The 24,392-nt window shown below is 51.3% G+C and overlaps 1 protein-coding gene across 3 annotated transcripts in view; it reads right to left on the bottom strand.

Moving 5' to 3' along the window:
- Positions 1–394: 394 nt before the first annotated feature.
- Positions 395–24,392, bottom strand: part of LOC140476835 (acid-sensing ion channel 1C-like) — a 474,098-nt gene continuing 450,100 nt past the window's right edge. For all 3 annotated transcript variants that reach the window (XM_072569647.1, XM_072569645.1, XM_072569646.1), the window contains 3 exons: positions 7,960–8,039; positions 7,785–7,856; positions 395–5,904 (listed from right to left, as the gene is read on the bottom strand). In XM_072569647.1, the coding sequence (XP_072425748.1) occupies positions 5,800–5,904; positions 7,785–7,856; positions 7,960–8,039 (257 nt within the window). In that variant the 3' untranslated portion in view covers positions 395–5,799. The remainder of the gene's footprint in view (positions 5,905–7,784; positions 7,857–7,959; positions 8,040–24,392) is intronic.

Below are 24,392 nucleotides of genomic sequence, written 5' to 3'. Positions count from 1 at the left end.
GGCGACTGAGGGGGGCGACGGGGGGGGCGACAGGGGGGTGACTGAGGGGAGTAACTGAGGGGGGGGCGACTGAGGGGAGGGACGTAGGATGGGCGATGTGCGAGAGACCAGAAGTAGAAATTGGCTGGATCCTGAAAAGCCGTGAGACCTTCGAAGACCTGGTGGTTGAGTAAGTGAGGGACGGTCATGTCAGAGACTGTGGATGAGAATTCTTAAAAGCGAGTTAAGCTGCTGAGTTAGAGCCATTGTAATGTCACCAGGTATGGGACAAAGGTGGACTCGGGAGCTGGGGACTGCAGCTGAGGTCTCAGCCATCCAGAGAATGTTAAAATAATGAAGACTAATTAATCTCCACAACTCACTGTCAGCCAAAAGAAAAACACCCAGTAACCAATTAAAATGGAAAGAATTTATTTTCAACTATAATTATTTTTACAGAATTAGTACATTGACAATGGAGCAGAGTTTGATATGTGCTGAAGTATATCATTACTGGCATATTAATATTAATATATGTGTGTGTGTGTATATATATATATATATATATCGGAAAGGCCGGATGGAATGGTCAGCATGCAGGGTCACACATACAGGGCCTGGAGTGACAAGGAACACAAAGGACAGCTCCATTCACAAAGCATCCAACCCAGCCCCACATCCACCATCTGTCCCACCACAAATCTACCAGGACTGGGCAGGGTCAACACAGGAAGGATGTTCCCGGAGAACCAGGGGGTCACAGTCCCAGGGTACGGGTGGGCCATTTCGTACTGAGATGGGGGGGGGGGGGGCAATGTCTTCACCCAGAGAGTGGGGGGGAGGGGGGGCTGTGGGATTATCCAGCACAGAAAGGGGTTGAGGCTAAAATACTGAATGTTTTCAAGAAGGCATTAGGTGTAGTCCTTGGGGTAAAGGATCTAGGGAGAAAGCAGGGACGGGGGACTGGGTTGAATGATCATATTGAATAGAATCGGGAGCAGGCTCAAAGGGCTGAATAGCCTCCCCCTGACCCCTGACCCCTGACCCCTGACCCTGAGGTTCTAAGGCAGGAATCTCACCTCAGTACAGAATTCTTGAAAAAATTCCAACTGTGTTCGGTTTCTTCACTAAAACATTGCCTCATGCACCCAAATCACTCTGGGAAGGGGTGAGGAGGGTTCAGTGGGTTTGGCCCAGTTTGGGCCCCCTCTGAATCCCAAGACGAGTGTGAATTGGCAGGTGGGAGGGAGCTGGTCAGTGGTATTGACAGGATGGGGGTGAGTTATTGAATGGGATGGGGGTTAATCTTTGCTTTGTGCTTCACTGCAATACTGTCGCTGGTCACTGACTGAAAGGTCAGAGGAAAAACAAGATGGAGAATTAAAATCACTGACCCCCCCGGGAGGGGAACACTCAGAGCTGCTCTGCAAAGTGATCACCCCACTCCAGACTTCATCCTGGCAGTGTTTTGATGTGTTCATAGCCGGCATTTATAGTCCAGAGGGCTGTTAAGGTTCACCACGTTGTTGTAGGTCTGCAGTCACATGTAGGCCGGACTGGGTAAGGATGGCAGATTTCCCTCGCTAAAGGACATTAGTGACCCAGAACCTTGTCACCAATTGATCTTGCCCATGACAGCACCTCATCAGCCAGCGACACCCAGAATACCACACTTTGACCATCTGCTATCATGGGATTTCAACCAGAATCTGCAGAATATTAACCTGGGATTGGGATTGCTAGGCTAGTGACATCACGACTGGGTAACCAGGCCTGCCAATGGAGAGGGACTCCATTACAAAAAGGGAACGGCAGCATGATAAACTGACATCAGCACAAGTCATTTCCTTCCTCACTTGCAATAGCGCGACCGATCATGGGGAGTGAGGAGAGAGTTACTAACAGGGGAGCTGTGTCTCTGACACTGTCCCGTACACACACACACCTCTGAGGAAGTGAGGACTGCAGATGCTGGGGATCAGAGCTGAAAAATGTGTTGCTGGAAAAGCGCAGCAGGTCAGGCAGCATCCAAGGAGCAGGGGAATCGACGGTTCGGGCATAGACCCGAAGAATTCCTGAAGAAGGGCTCATGCCCGAAACGTCGATTCTCCTGCTCCTTGGATGCTGCCTGACCTGCTGCGCTTTTCCAGCAACACATTTTTCAACACATTCACCTCTCCCTGTCTGACACACTGTCCCGTACACACACCTCTCCCTGTGCGAGACACTGTCCCGTACACACACCTCTCCCCATGCGAGACACTGTCCCGTACTCACACCTCTCCCCATGCGAGACACTGTCCCGTACACACACCTCTCCCCGTGCGAGACACTGTCCCGTACACACACCTCTCCCCGTGCGAGACACTGTCCCGTACACACACCTCTCCCTGTGCGAGACACTGTCCCGTACACACACCTCTCCACGTGCGACACACTGTCCCGTACACACACCTCTCGCCCAGTGAGACACTGTCCCGTACACACACCTCTCCCCATGCGAGACACTGTCCCGTACACACACCTCTCCCCATGCGAGACACTGTCCCATACACACACCTCTCCCCATGCGAGACACTGTCCCGTACACACGCCTCTCCCCGTGTGACACACTGTGCTGTACACACACCTCTCTCCGTACGAGACACTGTCCCGTACACACACCTCTCCCCGTGCGAGACACTGTCCCGTACTCACACCTCTCCCCAAGCGAGACACTGTCCCGTACACACCCCACTCTCTGTGCAAGACACTGTCCCGTACACACACCTCTCCACGTGCGACACACTGTCCCGTACACACACCTCTCGCCCAGTGAGACACTGTCCCGTACACACACCTCTCCCCATGCGAGACACTGTCCCGTACACACACCTCTCCCCATGCGAGACACTGTCCCATACACACACCTCTCCCCATGCGAGACACTGTCCCGTACACACGCCTCTCCCCGTGTGACACACTGTGCTGTACACACACCTCTCTCCGTACGAGACACTGTCCCGTACACACACCTCTCCCCGTGCGAGACACTGTCCCGTACTCACACCTCTCCCCAAGCGAGACACTGTCCCATACACACCCCACTCTCTGTGCAAGACACTGTCCCGTACACACACCTCTCCCCGTGCGAGACACTGTCCCGTACACACACCTCTCCCTATGTGACACACTGTCCTGTACACACCCCACTCTCTGTGCAAGACACTGTCCCGTACACACACCTCTCCCCGTGCGAGACACTGTCCCGTACTCACACCTCTCCACGTGCAAGACACTGTCCCGTACACACACCTCTCCCCGTGCGAGACACTGTCCCGTACTCACCCCTCTCTCTGTGCAAGACACTGTCCCGTACACACACCTCTCCCTGTGCGAGACACTGTCCCGTACACACACCTCTCCCCGTGCAAGACACTGTCCCATACTCACCCCTCTCTCTGTGCTAGACACTGTCACGTACACACACCTCTCTCTGTGCGAGACACTGTCCCGTACACACACCTCTCTCTGTGCGAGACACTGTCCCGTACACACACCTCTCCCCGTGCGAGACACTATCCCGTACACACACCTCTCCCCGTGCAAGACACTGTCCCATACTCACCCCTCTCCCTGTGCGAGACACTGTCCCGTACTCACCCCTCTCTCTGTGCAAGATACTGTCCCGTAGACACACCTCTCCCCGTGCGAGACACTGTCCCGTACACACACACCTCTCCCCGTGCGACACACTGTCCCGTACACACACCTCTCCCCGTGCGAGACACTGTCCCGTACACACACCTCTCCCCGTGCGAGACACTGTCCCGTACACACACCTCTCCCCGTGCGAGACACTGTCCCGTACACACACCTCTCCCCGTGCGAGACACTGTCCCGTACACACACCTCTCCCCGTGCGAGACACTGTCCCGTACACACACCTCTCCCCGTGCGAGACACTGTCCCGTACACACACCTCTCCCCGTGCGAGACACTGTCCCGTACACACACCTCTCCCTGTGCGAGACACTGTCCCATACACACACCTCTCCCCGTGCGAGACACTGTCCCATACACACACACCTCTCCCCGTGCGAGACACTGTCCCGTACACACACCTCTCCCTGTGCGAGACACTGTCCCGTACACACACCTCTCCCCGTGCGAGACACTGTCCCGTACATACACCTCTCCCTGTGCGAGACACTGTCCCATACACACACACCTCTCCCCGTGCGAGACACTGTCCCGTACACACTCCGCTCTCTGTGCGAGACACTGTCCCGTACGCACACCTCTCCCCGTGCGAGACACTGTCCCGTACACACACCTCTCCCTGTGCGAGACACTGTCCCATACACACACCTCTCCCCACTGCCCCCCGACCGTGTACTCTCTCACTCTGCCCTCACAGCGCTCCCTCGCACTGTGTCCCCTTACTGCACCCTCTCGCTGCATGATGTCGTACAAACCTGCTCTTACCCAGCATCTATGTTGAAACAGCATCTCAGTTTGGTGGAATGTGAGGACTGAAGATGCTGGAGACCAGAGCCAAGAGAGGTGCTGGAAAAGCACAGCAGCTCAGGCAGTATCTGAGGAGCAGGAGAGTCAGCTCCTTCATGCCTGAAACATTGACTCCCCTGCTCCTCGGATGCTGCCTTGGCTGCTGTGCTTTTCCAGCATCACTCTCTCGACTCTGACACCTGGGTTTTGCGTCTGGGAACGTTGTCGAGAAGGAGATGGCACCGAAGTTTTGGACCAATGACTCAAATCTTCGTGAAAGAATAGAGTGTTGTTGGAGGGGTAAGACCAGTGGGAGAGTATTATATTCTTTGAAGTGCATGGGTGATTGACTGACCTGTGAGTGATCGATTGATCTAGGCGTGATCAACTGATATAGGAATGGTTGATTGATCTGGGAGTGATGGGCTGATTGATCTGGGAGTGATGGGCTGATTGATCTGGGAGTGATGAACAGCAGGAATTGGATGAACTAAGAGTGATGTAATTGGTGGCAGACCCTGTCTCTCCAGGCACTGGGTTGCTGTAGTAATGGGTGGGACACCCCGGCCTAGTCCATGAAGCCGTATTGTGGGGGAGCCTGCTGGGGGTGACTCACTTGTGGACACATTGGTTTCCTCCCATGATTGACAGAGAGCCCCGAGCTGTGCCCGTCACTGATAGGGAGAAAGTGAGCAGTGCTGAGGTTGGAGATCAGAGTTGGGAGGGTGGTGCTGGGAAAGCGCAGCAGGTCAGGCAGCATCCGAGGAGCAGGAGAATCGACGTTTCGGGCATGAGGCCTTCATCAGGATTGGCAGTGCCCCGCCTGTGACTGGCTCAATGCTGTACAGTTGAGTGAAGGACTGAGCCCGAGGTGTGGAGCTCTCAACGCTGCTCAGTTGGGTTTCAGGGTTAGTCGCAAAATAAAGCAGTTGTCAAAGTTTCATCAAAGCATGAAAACCAGGCTGGATGATTGGCTGTGTTACTGTTGTTAGTTGGGTTGTATCTGCTGCTCCTACACAGATGTCTGAGCATTCTGTACAATAATTACAGGGATATTTAACAGTGGAAATACAGACTTTGAAGAGAACTCTTGACAGTCAATGTCTTGAACGGAGGTTGGGTGGACTTTGGTGATGATCCAAGGCTCCTTTGGAGCTGCTACTGTGTCCCACACACCTGCTGGTTCCTGCTGGTCTCCCCTTCAGCCTCTCCTGGCTTTGCCTGCTTTGGTTTTGAATGAGACATCATTGTCTTTCTGCTCTGCTTCCCTCTTGCTCTCGCTCGTGCTGCTTCCGCCTCCCTGGGAGCTCCCTCGAGGATGGGCGGGGGGGGTCAGCAGGCGAACTCTTCAAAGTTGCCCAGGGTAGGATGCCGAGGCAGCATGTTGGGAGTGTAGGCCAGACTGTCAGTGTGGCTCCTCAGGGTATCGCAGGTGCTCTACAACAGGACAAGGCTGGCGGTTAGTAAATGCAGGGCATGTGGGGGAGGGTCAACCCACCCTCAAAGTGGCCCCCATCACCCCATCACTTTCAAACTCCACTTCCCCGTGTACGTGTGGAGAGAGCCCTGATATTTCTGTGCTCCTGCTGGTAACTGTGTGTGTGGGTTTGTAGGTGAGACAGGGTCTGCATATGGTTTGACCTCTTGTAGTTCCGTTGGAGGCAGGTCGGAGGGGGTTTTCCTGGATTGATCCCAGAGGTAAGGGATTCGTTTATGAAGAGATTGATCAGTTTAAGCCGCTGCTCTCTGGAGTCTAGGAGAGGAGATCCTGTTAAAGTTTCCTCTTGTGAGGCGATCCAGACCAGGAGGTCACAGGTTTAGGCAGATTTAAAAGGAGATGAGGAGAAATGGTTTCTCTCAAAGGGTCAATAATTGATGGAAATCTCTCCCCCAGAGAGTGGTGGGTGCTGCAATGCTCAGCAAATTGAAGAAGGGGATAGAGTTTTAATTTGTAAAGTGGAAGGGTTATTGGGAGCGGCCGGCAGGTGGAGTTGATGCTGAGATGAGGTCAGCCCGGATTGCAATGAATAGCAGAGCAAGCTCAGGGACTGAAAGGCTGGTTCTGATTCACATTGTGTGGGTGTGTGTGTGTTGGTGTGCATTCGCCTGTGTGCGTTCACCTGTGTGCGTGTGCGCGCATGTGTGTGCGTTCGCCTGTGTGTGTGAATGTGTGTATGGCGACCTGTGTATTTGTGTTTGTGGTTACACTGCTGTAAATGCCTGTGTATGTGCGTGTGCGTGCACGCGTGTTCGCCTGTGTGTGTGTTTGTGTGTGTGTGTGTGTGTGTGTGTTTGTGTGCATGTGTGCGTTCACCTGTGTGTGTGTGTGCGCGCGCGCGTGTTCGCCTGTGTGTGTGTTTGTGTGTGTGTGTGTGTTTGTGTGCGTTCACCTGTGTGTGTGTGCGCGCGCGCGCGTGTTCGCCTGTGTGTGTGCGTGCGCGTGTGTGCTCGCCTGTGTACGCGCGTTCGCCTGTGTGCTCGCCTGTGTGTGCGCGCGTGCGTGTGTCTGTGTGTGTTCGCCTGTATGTGTGTGCGCTTGTGTGCGTGCGTTCGCCTGTGTGTGTGAACGTGTGTATGGCGAGCTGCGTATTTGTGTTTGTGGTTACACGCCTGTAAATGCCGGTTTGTATGAACATGTTGAGAGTGTTGACATAAGGAGTTGCTGGTCTTCCTCTGTGTTTACAGAATGTACTGGAAGCGTTCAGCAGATCCCTCTTTGAAGAAGGGTCACGGAACTTGAAATGATAACTGTCTTTCTCTCCTCTCTACAGTTGCTACCAGACCTGCTGAGTTTTTCCAGAACATTCTGTTTTTGTTTCGGATTTCCAGTATCTGCAGTGATTTGCTGACCTCCTTGTGGGTATGGTTAGTGTCTGTATGTGTTTGCCTGTGTATATGTGACAGGGACATTACAAACACAAAACCATTTATTTCAGCCCCTCAGTGAACTAAATCACTGCTCGTTTCTCTTTGACCATCTTGGCCCCATGTTGCTTCATACACCATCTGGTTGACAAAAATCTATTGGTCTCAGTTTTCAAACTAACCACTGACCCAGTATCACCCACAGCTTGTGGCTGGCTGTCTCAGGCCTGGAGCCACCTTTGGGGGCAGCAGCAATGAGGAAAGTTCTGGCGAGCGTTTCTCTGGCTCCTGATTTCTGGACAACCTGATCAGCTGATGCAGGTTCCCCCCCTCCCCCACTGTCTGCTCTCCTTGATAACTTAAACATTTGGATCGAGTCACCCCTTAATCTTCCAAATTCAAGATAATCACATTAACAACCCAGCTCTGTTTACGCGCTGTTTCGTTTTTACCAGATTGTCACTGTGGCTTCTCTTTGGCCTTTTCTTGCGTTTTACAATACCAGAAACCTTGTCTTTAAAAACCTGAAGGAACACATGAGGAGAAAGACAGTCAGGACTAAGGAGGATCGGCCAGAGAGAAAGAGAGAGAGAGAGAGAGAGAGAGAGAGACCGAAGCCAGCCTTACCTCATACAAATAATCAAAAATTTCCAAGATGGTTAAAATACTGGCTCCAATGAACAGACCCATCTGACCCCCAATGTCACCTGGAAAAGAAAAATCCCAACATCAATGAATATTTCAAGGAAAGATTGCTGCAGATGCTCAAATATTGAATAAACCACTGTCAGGACAAAGAGAACCTCCATGACTCCAAGTGGAGGGGGGAGACGGAGAGAGGGAAAGAGAGAGAGAGAGAGGGGGGGAGAGAGAGAGAGAGAGAGAGAGAGAGAGAGATGGGTTTTGGAGAGGGAAATAGATGGATGATGGAGAGAGAAAGAGACAAACATGAATTAATTTGAGCCCTCCCTGACCCCAACTGGATGGGACTCTTAGTTCCAAAACGAAGGGAAGATCTTTATTAATTTCAGCACAAAGAAATTTGAGGAAGTAGTCAGGATGAGTTAATGTGGTTGGAGAGAAGGTTGGTGGGACCTCCCCCCGAGCAGTGTCTGTAGTTTTGGGCTCATTATCGAAGGAGGATACATTTGCCATAGAGGGAGTAAGGCAGAGGTTCATCAGATTAAACCATGGATTGGCTGGATTGTCTTATAAAGACAGTCCATGACATCAAGGCTACATTTGACCAAGTGTGACAATAAGGAGCCCGAGCAAAACTGGAATCAGGGAAGATCTTCATGAGTTGGAGTCATACCAGACACAAAGTAAGATGTATGTGGTTGGTGGAGGTCAGTTATCTCAGCTCCAGGAGATCTCTGCAGGAATCCCTCAGGGGAGTGTCTCAGGCCCAACCATCTTCAGCTGCTTCATCACTGACCTTCCCTCCATCAGAAGGTCAGCAATGGGGGGGGGGGGCGTGTTCACTGATGATCACACAATGTTCAGCACCATTTGTGGCTCCTCAGATACTGAAGAAGTCCATGTTCAGATGCAACAAGATCGAGACAATGTCCAGGCTTGAGCTGACAAGTGGCAAGTAACATTTGTACCACAGAATGCCAGGCTATGACCAATACCAATAAGAAACAATCGAGTCATTTGGCCCTTGACATTCCATAGAATTGCCATCACTGAACTTCCCCTCATTAACATTCTGGGAGTTACCATTGACAAGAAACTTAACTGAACTAGCCACATAAACATGTTACTTACAGGAGTAGATCAGAGGCTATGAACACTGCAGCATGCAAGTCACCTCCTAACTCCCCAACGCCCATCCACCATCTACCAGGCACAACCCAGGAGGGTGAAGGAATACTCCCCACTTGCCTGAACAAATGCAGCTCCAACAACACTTAGGAACCTCAACACCATCCAGGACAAAGTAGGTCCCACTAGATTGACACCACATCCACAAACACTCACTCCCTCCCTCACCGACACTCAGGAGCAGCAGTGTCAACGGATCACAAGGAATTCACCAAAGATCCTCAGACAGCACCTTCCAAACCCACGGCCACTTCCACCCAGAAGGACAAGGGCAGCAGATCCATGGGAACACCACGCCCTGCAATTTCACCTCCAAGCCACTTTTCATCCGGATTTGGGAATATATCACCATACCTTCACTGTCACTGGGTCAAAATCCTGGAATTCCCCCCGGAAGGGCATTGTGGGTTTACCTACAGCACATGGAGGCCGAGAGTCAAAGAGATGTAAATCACGGAGACAGTATAGAGGTGTACATCACGGAGACAGTATAGAGGTGTACATCACGGGGACAGTATAGAGGTGTACAGCACGGAGACAGTATAGAAGTGTACAGCACAGAGACAGTATAGAAGTGTACAGCACAGAGACAGTATAGAGGTGTACAGCACGGGGACAGTATAGAAGTGTACAGCACGGGGACAGTATAGAGGTGTACAGCATGGGGACAGTATAGAGCTGTACAGCATGGGGACAGTATAGAGGTGTACAGCACAGAGACAGTATAGAGGTGTACAGCACAGAGACAGTATAGAGGTGTACAGCACGGATACAGTATAGAGGTGTACAGCACAGAGACAGTATAGAGGTGTACAGCATGGGGACAGTATAGAGGTGTACATCACGGGGACAGTATAGAGGTGTACAGCACAGAGACAGTATAGAGGTGTACAGTACGGAGACAGTATAGAGGTGTACATCACGGGGACAGTATAGAGGTGTACGGCACGGGGACAGTATAGAGGTGTACATCACGGGGACAGTATAGAGGTGTACAGCACAGAGACAGTATAGAGGTGTACAGCACGGAGACAGTATAGAGGTGTACAGCACGGATACAGTATAGAGGTGTACGGCACGGGGACAGTATAGAGGTGTACGGCACGGATACAGTATAGAGGTGTACAGCACGGGGACAGTATAGACGTGTACAGCACGGATACAGTATAGAGGTGTACAGCACGGTGACAGTATAGAGGTGTACGGCACGGGGACAGTATAGAGGTGTACAGCACGGGGACAGTATAGAGGTGTACGGCACGGGGACAGTATAGAGGTGTACAGCACGGGGACAGTATAGAGGTGTACGGCACGGAGACAGTATAGAGGTGTACGGCACGGAGACAGTATAGAGGTGTACATCACGGAGACAGTATAGAGGTGTACAGCACGGAGACAGTATAGAGGTGTACAGCAGGGAGACAGTATAGAGGTGTATGGCACGGGGACAGTATAGAGGTGGACGACATGGGGACAGTATAGAGGTGTACGGCACGGGGACGGTATAGAGGTGCACATCACGGAGACAGTATAGAGGTGTACATCACGGGGACAGTAAAGAGGTGTACGGCACGGGGACGGTATAGAGGTGTACATCACGGGGACAGTATAGAGGTGTACGGCACGGAGACAGTATAGAGGTGTACAGCAGGGGGACAGTATAGAGGTGTACGGCACGGAGACAGTATAGAGGTGTACAGCACGGAGACAGTATAGAGGTGTACGGCACGGGGACAGTATAGAGGTGTACATCACGGAGACAGTATAGAGGTGTACGGAACGGAGACAGTATAGAGGTGTACATCACGGGGACAGTATAGAGGTGTACAGCACAGAGACAGTATAGAGGTGTACAGTACGGAGACAGTATAGAGGTGTACAGTACGGAGACAGTATAGAGGTGTACAGCACGCGGACAGTATAGAGGTGTACGGCACGGGGACAGTATAGAGGTGTACAGCACGGGGACAGTATAGAGGTGTACAGAACGGAGACAGTATAGAAGTGTACAGCACGGGGACAGTATAGAGGTGTAAAGCATGGGGACAGTATAGAGGTGTACATCACGGGGACAGTATAGAGGTGTACAGCACAGAGACAGTATAGAGGTGTACAGCACAGAGACAGTATAGAGGTGTACAGCACGGATACAGTATAGAAGTGTACAGCACAGAGACAGTATAGAGGTGTACAGCATGGGGACAGTATAGAGGTGTACATCACGGGGACAGTATAGAGGTGTACAGCACGGGGACAGTATAGAGGTGTACAGCATGGATACAGTATAGAGGTGTACAGCACAGAGACAGTATAGAGTTGTACAGCATGGGGACAGTATAGAGGTGTACATCACGGGGACAGTATAGAGGTGTACAGCACGGAGACAGTATAGAGGTGTACAGCACAGAGACAGTATAGAGGTGTACAGCACAGAGACAGTATAGAGGTGTACGGCAGGGGGACAGTATAGAGGTGTACGGCACGGGGACAGTATAGAGGTGTACAGCACAGAGACAGTATAGAGGTGTACAGCACGGATACAGTATAGAGGTGTACGGCACGGGGACAGTATAGAGGTGTACAGCACGGAGACAGTGTAGAGGTGTACAGCACGGGGACAGGATAGAGGTGTACAGCACGGATACAGTATAGAGGTGTACAGCACGGGGACAGTATAGAGGTGTACGGCACGGGGACAGTATAGAGGTGTACAGCACGGGGACAGTATAGAGGTGTACGGCACGGGGACAGTATAGAGGTGTACAGCACGGGGACAGTATAGAGGTGTACGGCACGGAGACAGTATAGAGGTGTACATCACGGAGACAGTATAGAGGTGTACGGCACGGGGACAGTATAGAGGTGTACAGCACGGGGACAGTATAGAGGTGTACAGCACGGATACAGTATAGAGGTGTACAGCACGGTGACAGTATAGAGGTGTACAGCACGGATACAGTATAGAGGTGTACGGCACGGGGACAGTATAGAGGTGTACAGCACGGAGACAGTATAGAGGAGAGAGTATAGAGGTGTACAGCACGGAGACAGTATAGAGGTGTACATCACGGAGACAGTATAGAGGTGTACAGCACGGAGACAGTATAGAGGTGTACAGCACGGAGACAGTATAGAGGTGTACATCACGGAGACAGTATAGAGGTGTACAGCACGGAGACAGTATAGAGGTGTACAGCACGGAGACAGTATAGAGGTGTACGGCACGGGGACAGTGTAGAGGTGTACGGCATGGGGACAGTATAGAGGTGTACGGCACGGGGACGGTATAGAGGTGTACATCACGGAGACAGTACAGAGGTGTACATCACGGGGACAGTATAGAGGTGTACGGCATGGGGACAGTATAGAGGTGTACGGCACGGGGACGGTATAGAGGTGTACATCACGGAGACAGTATAGAGGTGTACGGCACGGAGACAGTATAGAGGTGCACACCACGGAGACAGTATAGAGGTGTACATCACGGGGACAGTATAGAGGTGTACATCACGGGGACAGTATTGAGGTGTACATCACGGAGACAGTATAGAGGTGTACAGCACGGAGACAGTATAGAGGTGTACGGCACGGGGACAGTATAGAGGTGTACATCACGGAGACAGTATAGAGGTGTACAGCACGGGGACAGTATAGAGGTGTACGGCACGGAGACAGTATAGAGGTGTACAGCACGGAGACAGTATAGAGGTGTACGGCACGGGGACAGTATAGAGGTGTACATCACGGAGACAGTATAGAGGTGTACGGCACGGAGACAGTATAGAGGTGTACATCACGGGGACAGTATAGGGGTGTACAGTACGGAGACAGTATAGAGGTGTACAGTACGGAGACAGTATAGAGGTGTATAGCACGGAGACAGTATAGAGGTGTACAGCACGGAGACAGTATAGAGGTGTACAGTACGGAGACAGTATAGAAGTGTACGGCACGGAGACAGTATAGAGGTGTACATCACGGGGACAGTATAGAGGTGTACAGTACGGAGACAGTATAGAGGTGTATAGCACGGAGACAGTATAGAGGTGTACAGTACGGAGACAGTATAGAGGTGTACGGCACGGGGACAGTATAGAGGTGTACAGCACGGGGACAGTACAGAGGTGTACAGCACGGGGACAGTATAGAGGTGTACAGCACGGGGACAGTATAGAGGTGTACAGCACGGGAACAGTATAGAGGTGTACAGTACGGAGACAGTATAGAGGTGTATGGCACGGGGACAGTATAGAGGTGTACAGCACGGGGACAGTATAGAGGTGTACAGCACGCAGACAGTATAGAGGTGTACGGCACGGGGACAGTATAGAGGTGTACAGCACGGGGACAGTATAGAGGTGTACAGTACGGAGACAGTATAGAGGTGTACAGCACGGAGAGAGTATAGAGATGTACGGCACGGGGACAGTATAGAGGTGTACGGCACGGAGACAGTATAGAGGTGTACAGTACGGAGACAGTATAGAGGTGTACAGCACGGAGAGAGTATAGAGATGTACGGCACGGGGACAGTATAGAGGTGTACGGCACGGGGACAGTATAGAGGTGTACATCACGGGGACAGTATAGAGGTGTACATCACGGAGAGAGTATAGAGGAGTACATCACGGTGACAGTATAGAGGTGTACATCACGGGGACAGTATAGAGGTGTATGGCACGGGGACAGTACAGAGGTGTACAGCACAGAGACTGTATAGAGGTGTACATCACGGGGACAGTATAGAGGTGTACATCACGGGGACAGTATAGAGGTGTACGGCACGGGGACAGTATAGAGGTGTACATCACGGGGACAGTATAGAGGTGTACAGCACAGAGACAGTATAGAGGTGTACAGCACGGAGACAGTATAGAGGTGTACATCACGGGGACAGTATAGAGGTGTACAGCACAGAGACAGTATAGAGGTGTACAGCACGGAGACAGTATAGAGGTGTACAGCATGGGGACAGTATAGAGGTGTACGGCACGGGGACGGTATAGAGGTGTACATCACGGAGACAGTATAGAGGTGTACGGCACGGAGACAGTATAGAGGTGTACATCACGGAGACAGTATAGAGGTGTACACCACGGGGACAGTATAGAGGTGTACGGCACGGGGACAATATAGAGGTGTACATCACGGAGACAGTATAGAGGTGTACAGCAGGGGGACAGTATAGAGGTGTACGGCACGGAGACAGTATAGAGGTGTACGGCACGGGGACAGTATAGAGGTGTACATCACGGAGACAGTATAGAGGTGTACGGCACGGAGACAGTATAGAGGTGTACATCACGGGGACAGTATAGAGGTGTACAGCACGGAGACAGTATAGAGGTGTACAGCACGGAGACAGTATAGAGGTGTACGGAACGGAGACGGTATAGAGGTGTACATCACGGGGACAGTATAGAGGTGTACATCACGGGGACAGTATAGAGGTATACAGTACGGAGACAGTATAGAGGTGTATAGCACGGAGACAGTATAGAGGTGTACAGTACGGAGACAGTGTAGAGGTGTACGGCACGGGGACAGTACAGAGGTGTACAGCACGGGGACAGTATAGAGGTGTACAGTACGAAGACAGTATAGAGGTGTACGGCACGGGGACAGTATAGAGGTGTACGGCACGCGGACAGTATAGAGGTGTACGGCACGGGGACAGTATAGAGGCGTACAGCACGGGGACAGTATAGAGGTGTACAGTACGGAGACAGTATAAAAGTGTACAGCACGGGGACAGTATAGAGGTGTACAGCATGGGGACAGTATAGAGGTGTACAGCACAGAGACAGTATAGAGGTGTACAGCATGGGGACAGTATAGAGGTGTACATCACGGGGACAGTATAGAGGTGTACAGCATGGGGACAGTATAGAGGTGTACATCACGGGGACAGTATAGAGGTGTACATCACGGGGACAGTATAGAGGTGTACGGCACGGAGACAGTATAGAGGTGTACAGCACGGAGACAGTATAGAGGTGTACAGCACAGAGACAGTATAGAGGTGTACAGCACAGAGACAGTATAGAGGTGTACAGCACGGATACAGTATAGAGGTGTACGGCAGGGGGACAGTATAGAGGTGTACGGCACGGGGACAGTATAGAGGTGTACAGCACAGAGACAGTATAGAGGTGTACAGCACGGATACAGTATAGAGGTGTACGGCACGGGGACAGTATAGAGGTGTACAGCACGGGGACAGTATAGAGGTGTACAGCACGGGGACAGTATAGAGGTTTACAGCACGGATACAGTATAGAGGTGTACAGCACGGTGACAGTATAGAGGTGTACGGCACGGGGACAGTATAGAGGTGTACAGCACGGGGACAGTATAGAGGTTTACAGCACGGATACAGTATAGAGGTGTACAGCACGGTGACAGTATAGAGGTGTACGGCACGGGGACAGTATAGAGGTGTACAGCACGGGGACAGTATAGAGGTGTACGGCACGGGGACAGTATAGAGGTGTACAGCACGGGGACAGTATAGAGGTGTACGGCACGGAGACAGTATAGAGGTGTACATCACGGAGACCGTATAGAGGTGTAGAGCACGGAGACAGTATAGAGGTGTACAGCACGGAGACAGTATAGAGGTGTACGGCACGGGGACAGTGTAGAGGTGTACGGCATGGGGACAGTATAGAGGTGTACGGCACGGGGACGGTATAGAGGTGTACATCACGGAGACAGTACAGAGGTGTACATCACGGGGACAGGATAGAGGTGTACGGCATGGGGACAGTATAGAGGTGTACGGCACGGGGACGGTATAGAGGTGTACATCACGGAGACAGTATAGAGGTGTACGGCACGGAGACAGTATAGAGGTGTAAATCACGGAGACAGTATAGAGGTGTACATCACGGGGACAGTATAGAGGTGTACATCACGGGGACAGTATAGAGGTGTACAGCACAGAAACAGTATAGAGGTGTACAGCACGGTGACAGTATAGAGGTGTACGGCACGGGGACAGTATAGAGGTGTACAGCACGGGGACAGTATAGAGGTTTACAGCACGGATACAGTATAGAGGTGTGCAGCACGGTGACAGTATAGAGGTGTACGGCACGGGGACAGTATAGAGGTGTACAGCACGGGGACAGTATAGAGGTTTACAGCACGGATACAGTATAGAGGTGTACAGCACGGTGACAGTATAGAGGTGTACGGCACGGGGACAGTATAGAGGTGTACAGCACGGGGACAGTATAGAGGTGTACGGCACGGGGACAGTATAGAGGTGTACAGCACGGGGACAGTATAGAGGTGTACGGCACGGAGACAGTATAGAGGTGTACATCACGGAGACAGTATAGAGGTGTACAGCACGGAGACAGTATAGAGGTGTACAGCACGGAGACAGTATAGAGGTGTACGGCACGGGGACAGTGTAGAGGTGTACGGCATGGGGACAGTATAGAGGTGTACAGCACAGAGACAGTATAGAGGTGTACAGCACGGGGACGGTATAGAGGTGTACATCACGGAGACAGTATAGAGATGTACGGCACGGGGACGGTATAGAGGTGTACATCACGGAGACAGTACAGAGGTGTACATCACGGGGACAGTATAGAGGTGTACGGCATGGGGACAGTATAGAGGTGTACGGCACGGGGACGGTATAGAGGTGTACATCACGGAGACAGTATAGAGGTGTACGGCACGGAGACAGTATCGAGGTGTACATCACGGAGACAGTATAGAGGTGTACATCACGGGGACAGTATAGAGGTGTACATCACGGGGACAGTATAGAGGTGTACGGCACGGGGACAGTATAGAGGTGTACATCACGAAGACAGTATAGAGGTGTACAGCACGGGGACAGTATAGAGGTGTACGGCACGGAGACAGTATAGAGGTGTACAGCACGGAGACAGTATAGAGGTGTACGGCACGGTGACAGTATAGAGGTGTACATCACGGAGACAGTATAGAGGTGTACGGCACGGAGACAGTATAGAGGTGTACATCACGGGGACAGTATAGAGGTGTACAGTACGGAGACAGTATAGAGGTGTATAGCACGGAGACAGTATAGAGGTGTACATCACGGGGACAGTATAGAGGTGTACAGTACGGAGACAGTATAGAGGTGTATAGCACGGAGACAGTATAGAGGTGTACAGCACGGAGACAGTATAGAGGTGTACAGCACGGAGACAGTATAGAGGTGTACGGCACGGAGACAGTATAGAGGTGTACATCACGGGGACAGTATAGAGGTGTACAGTACGGAGACAGTATAGAGGTGTATAGCACGGAGACAGTATAGAGGTGTACAGTACGGAGACAGTATAGAGGTGTACAGCACGGAGAGAGTATAGAGATGTACGGCACGGGGACAGTATAGAGGTGTACGGCACGGAGACAGTATAGAGGTGTACAGTACGGAGACAGTATAGAGGTGTACAGCACGGAGAGAGTATAGAGATGTACGGCACGGGGACAGTATAGAGGTGTACGGCACGGGGACAGTATAGAGGTGTACATCACGGGGACAGTATAGAGGTGTACATCACGGAGAGAGTATAGAGGAGTACATCACGGTGACAGTATAGAGGTGTACATCACGGGGACAGTATAGAGGTGTACGGCACGGGGACAGTATAGAGGTGTACAGCACAGAGACTGTATAGAGGTGTACAGTACGGAGACAGTATAGAGGTGTACATCACGGGGACAGTATAGAGGTGTACGGCACGGGGACAGTATAGAGGTGTACATCACGGGGACAGTATAGAGGTGTACAGCACAGAGACAGTATAGAGGTGTACAGCACGGAGACAGTATAGAGGTGTACATCACGGGGACATTATAGAGGTGTACAGCACGGGGACAGTATAGAGGTGTACATCACGGAGACAGTATAGAGGTGTACAGCACGGGGACAGTATAGAGGTGTACAGCACGGAGAGAGTATAGAGGTGTACATCACGGGGACAGTATAGAGGTGTACAGCACGGGGACAATATAGAGGTGTACAGCATAGAGACAGTATAGAGGTGTACAGCACGGAGAGAGTATAGAGGTGTACAGCACGGGGACAGTATAGAGGTGTACAGCACAGAGACAGTATAGAGGTGTACAGCACGGAGACAGTATAGAGATGTACAGCACGGGGACAGTATAGAGTTGTACATCACGGGGACAGTATAGAGGTGTACAGCACGGGGACAGTATAGAGGTGTATAGCACGGAGACAGTATAGAGGTGTACAGCACGGAGACAGTATAGAGGTGTACAGTACGGAGACAGTATAGAAGTGTACGGCACGGAGACAGTATAGAGGTGTACATCACGGGGACAGTATAGAGGTGTACAGTACGGAGACAGTATAGAGGTGTACAGTACGGAGACAGTATAGAGGTGTACAGCACGGAGAGAGTATAGAGATGTACGGCACGGGGACAGTATAGAGGTGTACGGCACGGGGACAGTATAGAGGTGAACAGCACGGAGACAGTATAGAGGTGTACATCACGGGGACAGTATAGAGGTGTACGGCACCGTGACAGTATAGAGGTGTACAGCACGGGGTCAGTCTAGAGGTGTACGGCACGGAGACAGTATAGAGGTTTACAGCACGGTGACAGTATAGAGGTGTACAGCATGGGGACAGTATAGAGGTGTACATCACGGGGACAGTATAGAGGTGTACAGCACGGAGACAGTATAGAGGTGTACATCACGGGGACAGTATAGAGGTGTACAGCACAGAGCCTGTATAGAGGTGTACAGCACAGAAACAGTATAGAGGTGTACATCACGAGGACAGTATAGAGGTGTACATCACGGGGACAGTATAGAGGTGTACACCACAGAAACAGTATAGAGGTGTACATCACGGGGACAGTATAGAGGTGTACAGCACGGGGACAGTATAGAGGTGTACAGCACAGAAACAGTATAGAGGTGTACATCACGGGGACAGTATAGAGGTGTACAGCACGGGGACAGTATAGAGGTGTACGGCACGGGGACAGTATAGAGGTGTACGGCACGGAAACAGTATAGAGGTGTACGGCACAGAGACAGTATAGAGGTGAACAGCACGGAGACAGTATAGAGGTGTACAGCACGGGGACAGTATAGAGGTGTACAGCACGGGGACAGTATAGAGGTGTACAGCACGGAGACAGTATAGAGGTGTACATCAGGGGACAGTATAGAGGTGTACATCACGGGGACAGTATAGAGGTGTACAGTACGGAGACAGTATAGAGGTGTACAGCACGGAGAGAGTATAGAGATGTACGGCACGGGGACAGTATAGAGGTGTACGGCACGGGGACAGTATAGAGGTGAACAGCACGGAGACAGTATAGAGGAGTACATCACGGGGACAGTATAGAGGTGTACGGCACCGTGACAGTATAGAGGTGTACAGCACGGGGACAGTCTAGAGGTGTACGGCACGGAGACAGTATAGAGGTTTACAGCACGGTGACAGTATAGAGGTGTACAGCATGGGGACAGTATAGAGGTGTACATCACGGGGACAGTATAGAGGTGTACAGCACGGAGACAGTATAGAGGTGTACATCACGGGGACAGTATAGAGGTGTACAGCACAGAGCCTGTATAGAGGTGTACAGCACAGAAACAGTATAGAGGTGTACATCACGGGGACAGTATAGAGGTGTACATCACGGGGACAGTATAGAGGTGTACAGCACAGAAACAGTATAGAGGTGTACATCACGGGGACAGTATCGAGGTGTACAGCACGGGGACAGTATAGAGGTGTACAGCACAGAAACAGTATAGAGGTGTACATCACGGGGACAGTATAGAGGTGTACAGCACGGGGACAGTATAGAGGTGTACGGCACGGGGACAGTATAGAGGTGTACGGCACGGAGACAGTATAGAGGTGTACAGCACGGAGACAGTATAGAGGTGTACATCACGGGGACAGTATAGAGGTGTACATCACGGGGAAAGTATAGAGGTGTACAGCACAGAGACTGCATAGAGGTGTACAGCACAGAAACAGTATAGAGGTGTACATCACGGGGACAGTATAGAGGTGTACAGCACGGGGACAGTATAGAGGTGTACAGTACGGAGACAGTTTAGAGGTCTACAGCAAGGGGAAAGTATAGAGGTGTACATCACGGGGACAGTATAGAGGTGTACAGCACGGGAACAGTATAGAGGTGTACGATACGGAGACAGTATAGAGGTGTACAGCACGGAGACAGTATAGAGGTGTACAGCACGGGGACAGTATAGAGGTGTACAGCACGAAGAGAGTATAGAGGTGTACGGCACTGATACAGTATAGAGGTGTACATCACGGAGACAGTATAGAGGTGTACGGCACGGAGACAGTATAGAGGTGTACGGCACGGAGACAGTATAGAGGTGTACAGCATAGATACAGTATAGAGGTGTACAGCACGGGGACAGTATAGAGGTGTACAGCACAGAGACAGTATAGAGGTGTACATCACGTGGACAGGATAGAGGTGTATGGCACGGGGACAGTATAGAGGTGTACAGCACGGGGACAGTATAGAGGTGTACAGCACGGATACAGTATAGAGGTGTACAGCACGGGGACAGTATAGAGGTGTACAGCCCAGAGACAGTATAGAGGTGTACGGAACGGGGACAGTATAGAGGTGTACAGCACGGGGACAGTATAGAGGTGTACAGCACAGGGACAGTATAGAGGTGTATATCACGGGGACAGTATAGAGGTGTACAGCACGGGGACAGTATAGACGTGTACGGCACGGAGACAGTATAGAGGTTTACAGCACGGAGACAGTATAGAGGTGTACATCACGGGGACAGTATAGAGGTGTACGGCATGGGGACAGTATAGAGGTGTACAGCACGGGGACAGTCTAGAGATGTACGGCACGGAGACAGTATAGAGGTTTACAGCACGGTGACAGGATAGAGGTGTACAGCATGGGGACAGTATAGAGGTGTACATCACGGGGACAGTATAGAGGTGTACAGCACAGAGTCTGTATAGAGGTGTACAGCACAGAAACAGTATAGAGGTGTACATCACGGGGACAGTATAGAGGTGTACAGCACGGGGACAGTATAGAGGTGTACATCACGGGGACAGTATAGAGGTGTACAGCACAGAGTCTGTATAGAGGTGTACAGCACAGAAACAGTATAGAGGTGTACATCACGGGGACAGTATAGAGGTGTACAGCACGGGGACAGTATAGAGGTGTACGGCACGGGGACAGTATAGAGGTGTACGGCACGGAGACAGTATAGAGGTGTACAGCACAGAGACAGTATAGAGGTGAACAGCACGGAGACAGTATAGAGGTGTACGGAACGGGGACAGTATAGAGGTGTACAGCACGGGGACAGTATAGAGGTGTACAGTACGGAGACAGTATAGAGGCGTACATCACGGAGACAGTATAGAGGTGTACAGCACGGGGATAGTATAGAGGTGCACAGTACGGGGACAGTATAGAGGTGTACAGCACGGGGACAGTATAGAGGTGTACAGCACGGAGACAGTATTGAGGTGTACATCACGGGGACAGTATAGAGGTGTACAGCACGGGGACAGTATAGAGGTGTACATTACGGAGACAGTATAGAGGTGTACAGCACGGAGAGAGTATAGAGATGTACGTCACGGGGACAGTATAGAGGTGTACGGCACGGAGACAGTATAGAGGTGTACAGTACGGAGACAGTATAGAGGTGTACAGCACGGAGAGAGTATAGAGATGTACGGCACGGGGACAGTATAGAGGTGTACATCACGGGGACAGTATAGAGGTGTACAGCACGGAGTGAGAATAGAGGTGTACATCACGGTGACAGTATAGAGGTGTACATCACGGGGACAGTATAGAGGTGTACGGCACGGTGACAGTATAGAGGTGTACGGCACGGGGACAGGATAGAGGTGTACAGCACGGTGACAGTATAGAGGTGTACAGCATGGGGACAGTATAGAGGTGTACAGCACGGAGACAGTATAGAGGTGTACAGCACGGAGACAGTATAGAGGTGTACATCACGGGGACAGTATAGAGGTGTACAGTACGGAGACAGTTTAGAGGTCTACAGCACGGGGAAAGTATAGAGGTGTACATCACGGGGACAGTATAGAGGTGTACAGCACGGGGACAGTATAGAGGTGTACAGTACAGAGACAGTATAGAGGTGTACAGCACGGAGACAGTATAGAGGTGTACACCACGGGGACAGTATAGAGGTGTACGGCACGGGGACAGTATAGAGGTGTACATCACGGGGACAGTATAGAGGTGTACAGCACGGGAACAGTATAGAGGTGTACGATACGGAGACAGTATAGAGGTGTACAGCACGGAGACAGTATAGAGGTGTACAGCACGGGGACAGTATAGAGGTGTACAGCACGAAGAGAGTATAGAGGTGTACGGCACTGATACAGTATAGAGGTGTACATCACGGAGACAGTATAGAGGTGTACGGCACGGAGACAGTATAGAGGTGTACGGCACGGAGACAGTATAGAGGTGTACAGCATAGATACAGTATAGAGGTGTACAGCACGGGGACAGTATAGAGGTGTACAGCACAGAGACAGTATAGAGGTGTACATCACGTGGACAGGATAGAGGTGTATGGCACGGGGACAGTATAGAGGTGTACAGCACGGGGACAGTATAGAGGTGTACAGCACGGGGACAGTATAGAGGTGTACAGCACGGGGACAGTATAGAGGTGTACAGCACAGGGACAGTATAGAGGTGTACATCACGGGGACAGTATAGAGGTGTACAGCACGGGGACAGTATAGACGTGTATGGCACGGAGACAGTATAGAGGTGTACAGCACGGGGACAGTATAGAGGTGTACAGCACAGGGACAGTATAGAGGTGTACATCACGGGGACAGTATAGAGGTGTACAGCACGGGGACAGTATAGAGGTGTACAGCACAGGGACAGTATAGAGGTGTACATCACGGGGACAGTATAGAGGTGTACAGCACGGGGACAGTATAGACGTGTATGGCACGGAGACAGTATAGAGGTTTACAGCACGGAGACAGTATAGAGGTGTACATCACGGGAACAGTATAGAGGTGTACGGCACGGGGACAGTATAGAGGTGTACAGCACGGGGACAGTCTAGAGATGTACGGCACGGAGACAGTATAGAGGTTTACAGCACGGTGACAGGATAGAGGTGTACAGCATGGGGACAGTATAGAGGTGTACATCACGGGGACAGTATAGAGGTGTACAGCACGGAGACAGTATAGAGGTGTACATCACGGGGACAGTATAGAGGTGTACAGCACAGAGTCTGTATAGAGGTGTACAGCACAGAAACAGTATAGAGGTGTACATCACGGGGACAGTATAGAGGTGTACAGCACGGGGACAGTATAGAGGTGTACGGCACGGGGAGAGTATAGAGGTGTACGGCACGGAGACAGTATAGAGGTGTACAGCACAGAGACAGTATAGAGGTGAACAGCACGGAGACAGTATAGAGGTGTACGGAACGGGGACAGTATAGAGGTGTACAGCACGGGGACAGTATAGAGGTGTACAGTACGGAGACAGTATAGAGGCGTACATCACGGAGACAGTATAGAGGAGTACAGCACGGGGATAGTATAGAGGTGCACAGTACGGGGACAGTATAGAGGTGTACAGCACGGGGACAGTATAGAGGTGTACAGCACGGAGACAGTATAGAGATGTACGTCACGGGGACAGTATAGAGGTGTACGGCACGGAGACAGTATAGAGGTGTACAGTACGGAGACAGTATAGAGGTGTACAGCACGGAGAGAGTATAGAGATGTACGGCACGGGGACAGTATAGAGGTGTACATCACGGGGACAGTATAGAGGTGTACAGCACGGAGTGAGAATAGAGGTGTACATCACGGTGACAGTATAGAGGTGAACATCTCGGGGACAGTATAGAGGTGTACATCACGGGGACAGTATAGAGGTGTACGGCACGGGGACAGGATAGAGGTGTACAGCACGGTGACAGTATAGAGGTGTACAGCATGGGGACAGTATAGAGGTGTACAGCACCGAGACAGTATAGAGGTGTACAGCACGGAGACAGTATAGAGGTGTACATCACGGGGACAGTATAGAGGTGTACAGTACGGAGACAGTTTAGAGGTCTACAGCACGGGGAAAGTATAGAGGTGTACATCACGGGGACAGTATAGAGGTGTA

Source organism: Chiloscyllium punctatum, chromosome 5 (assembly GCF_047496795.1).
Source record: "Chiloscyllium punctatum isolate Juve2018m chromosome 5, sChiPun1.3, whole genome shotgun sequence".
NCBI classification, from domain to species: Eukaryota; Metazoa; Chordata; class Chondrichthyes; order Orectolobiformes; family Hemiscylliidae; genus Chiloscyllium; species Chiloscyllium punctatum.
Note: the sequence above shows the minus strand (reverse complement) of the source record. Positions and strands in the feature narration are given on the sequence as shown.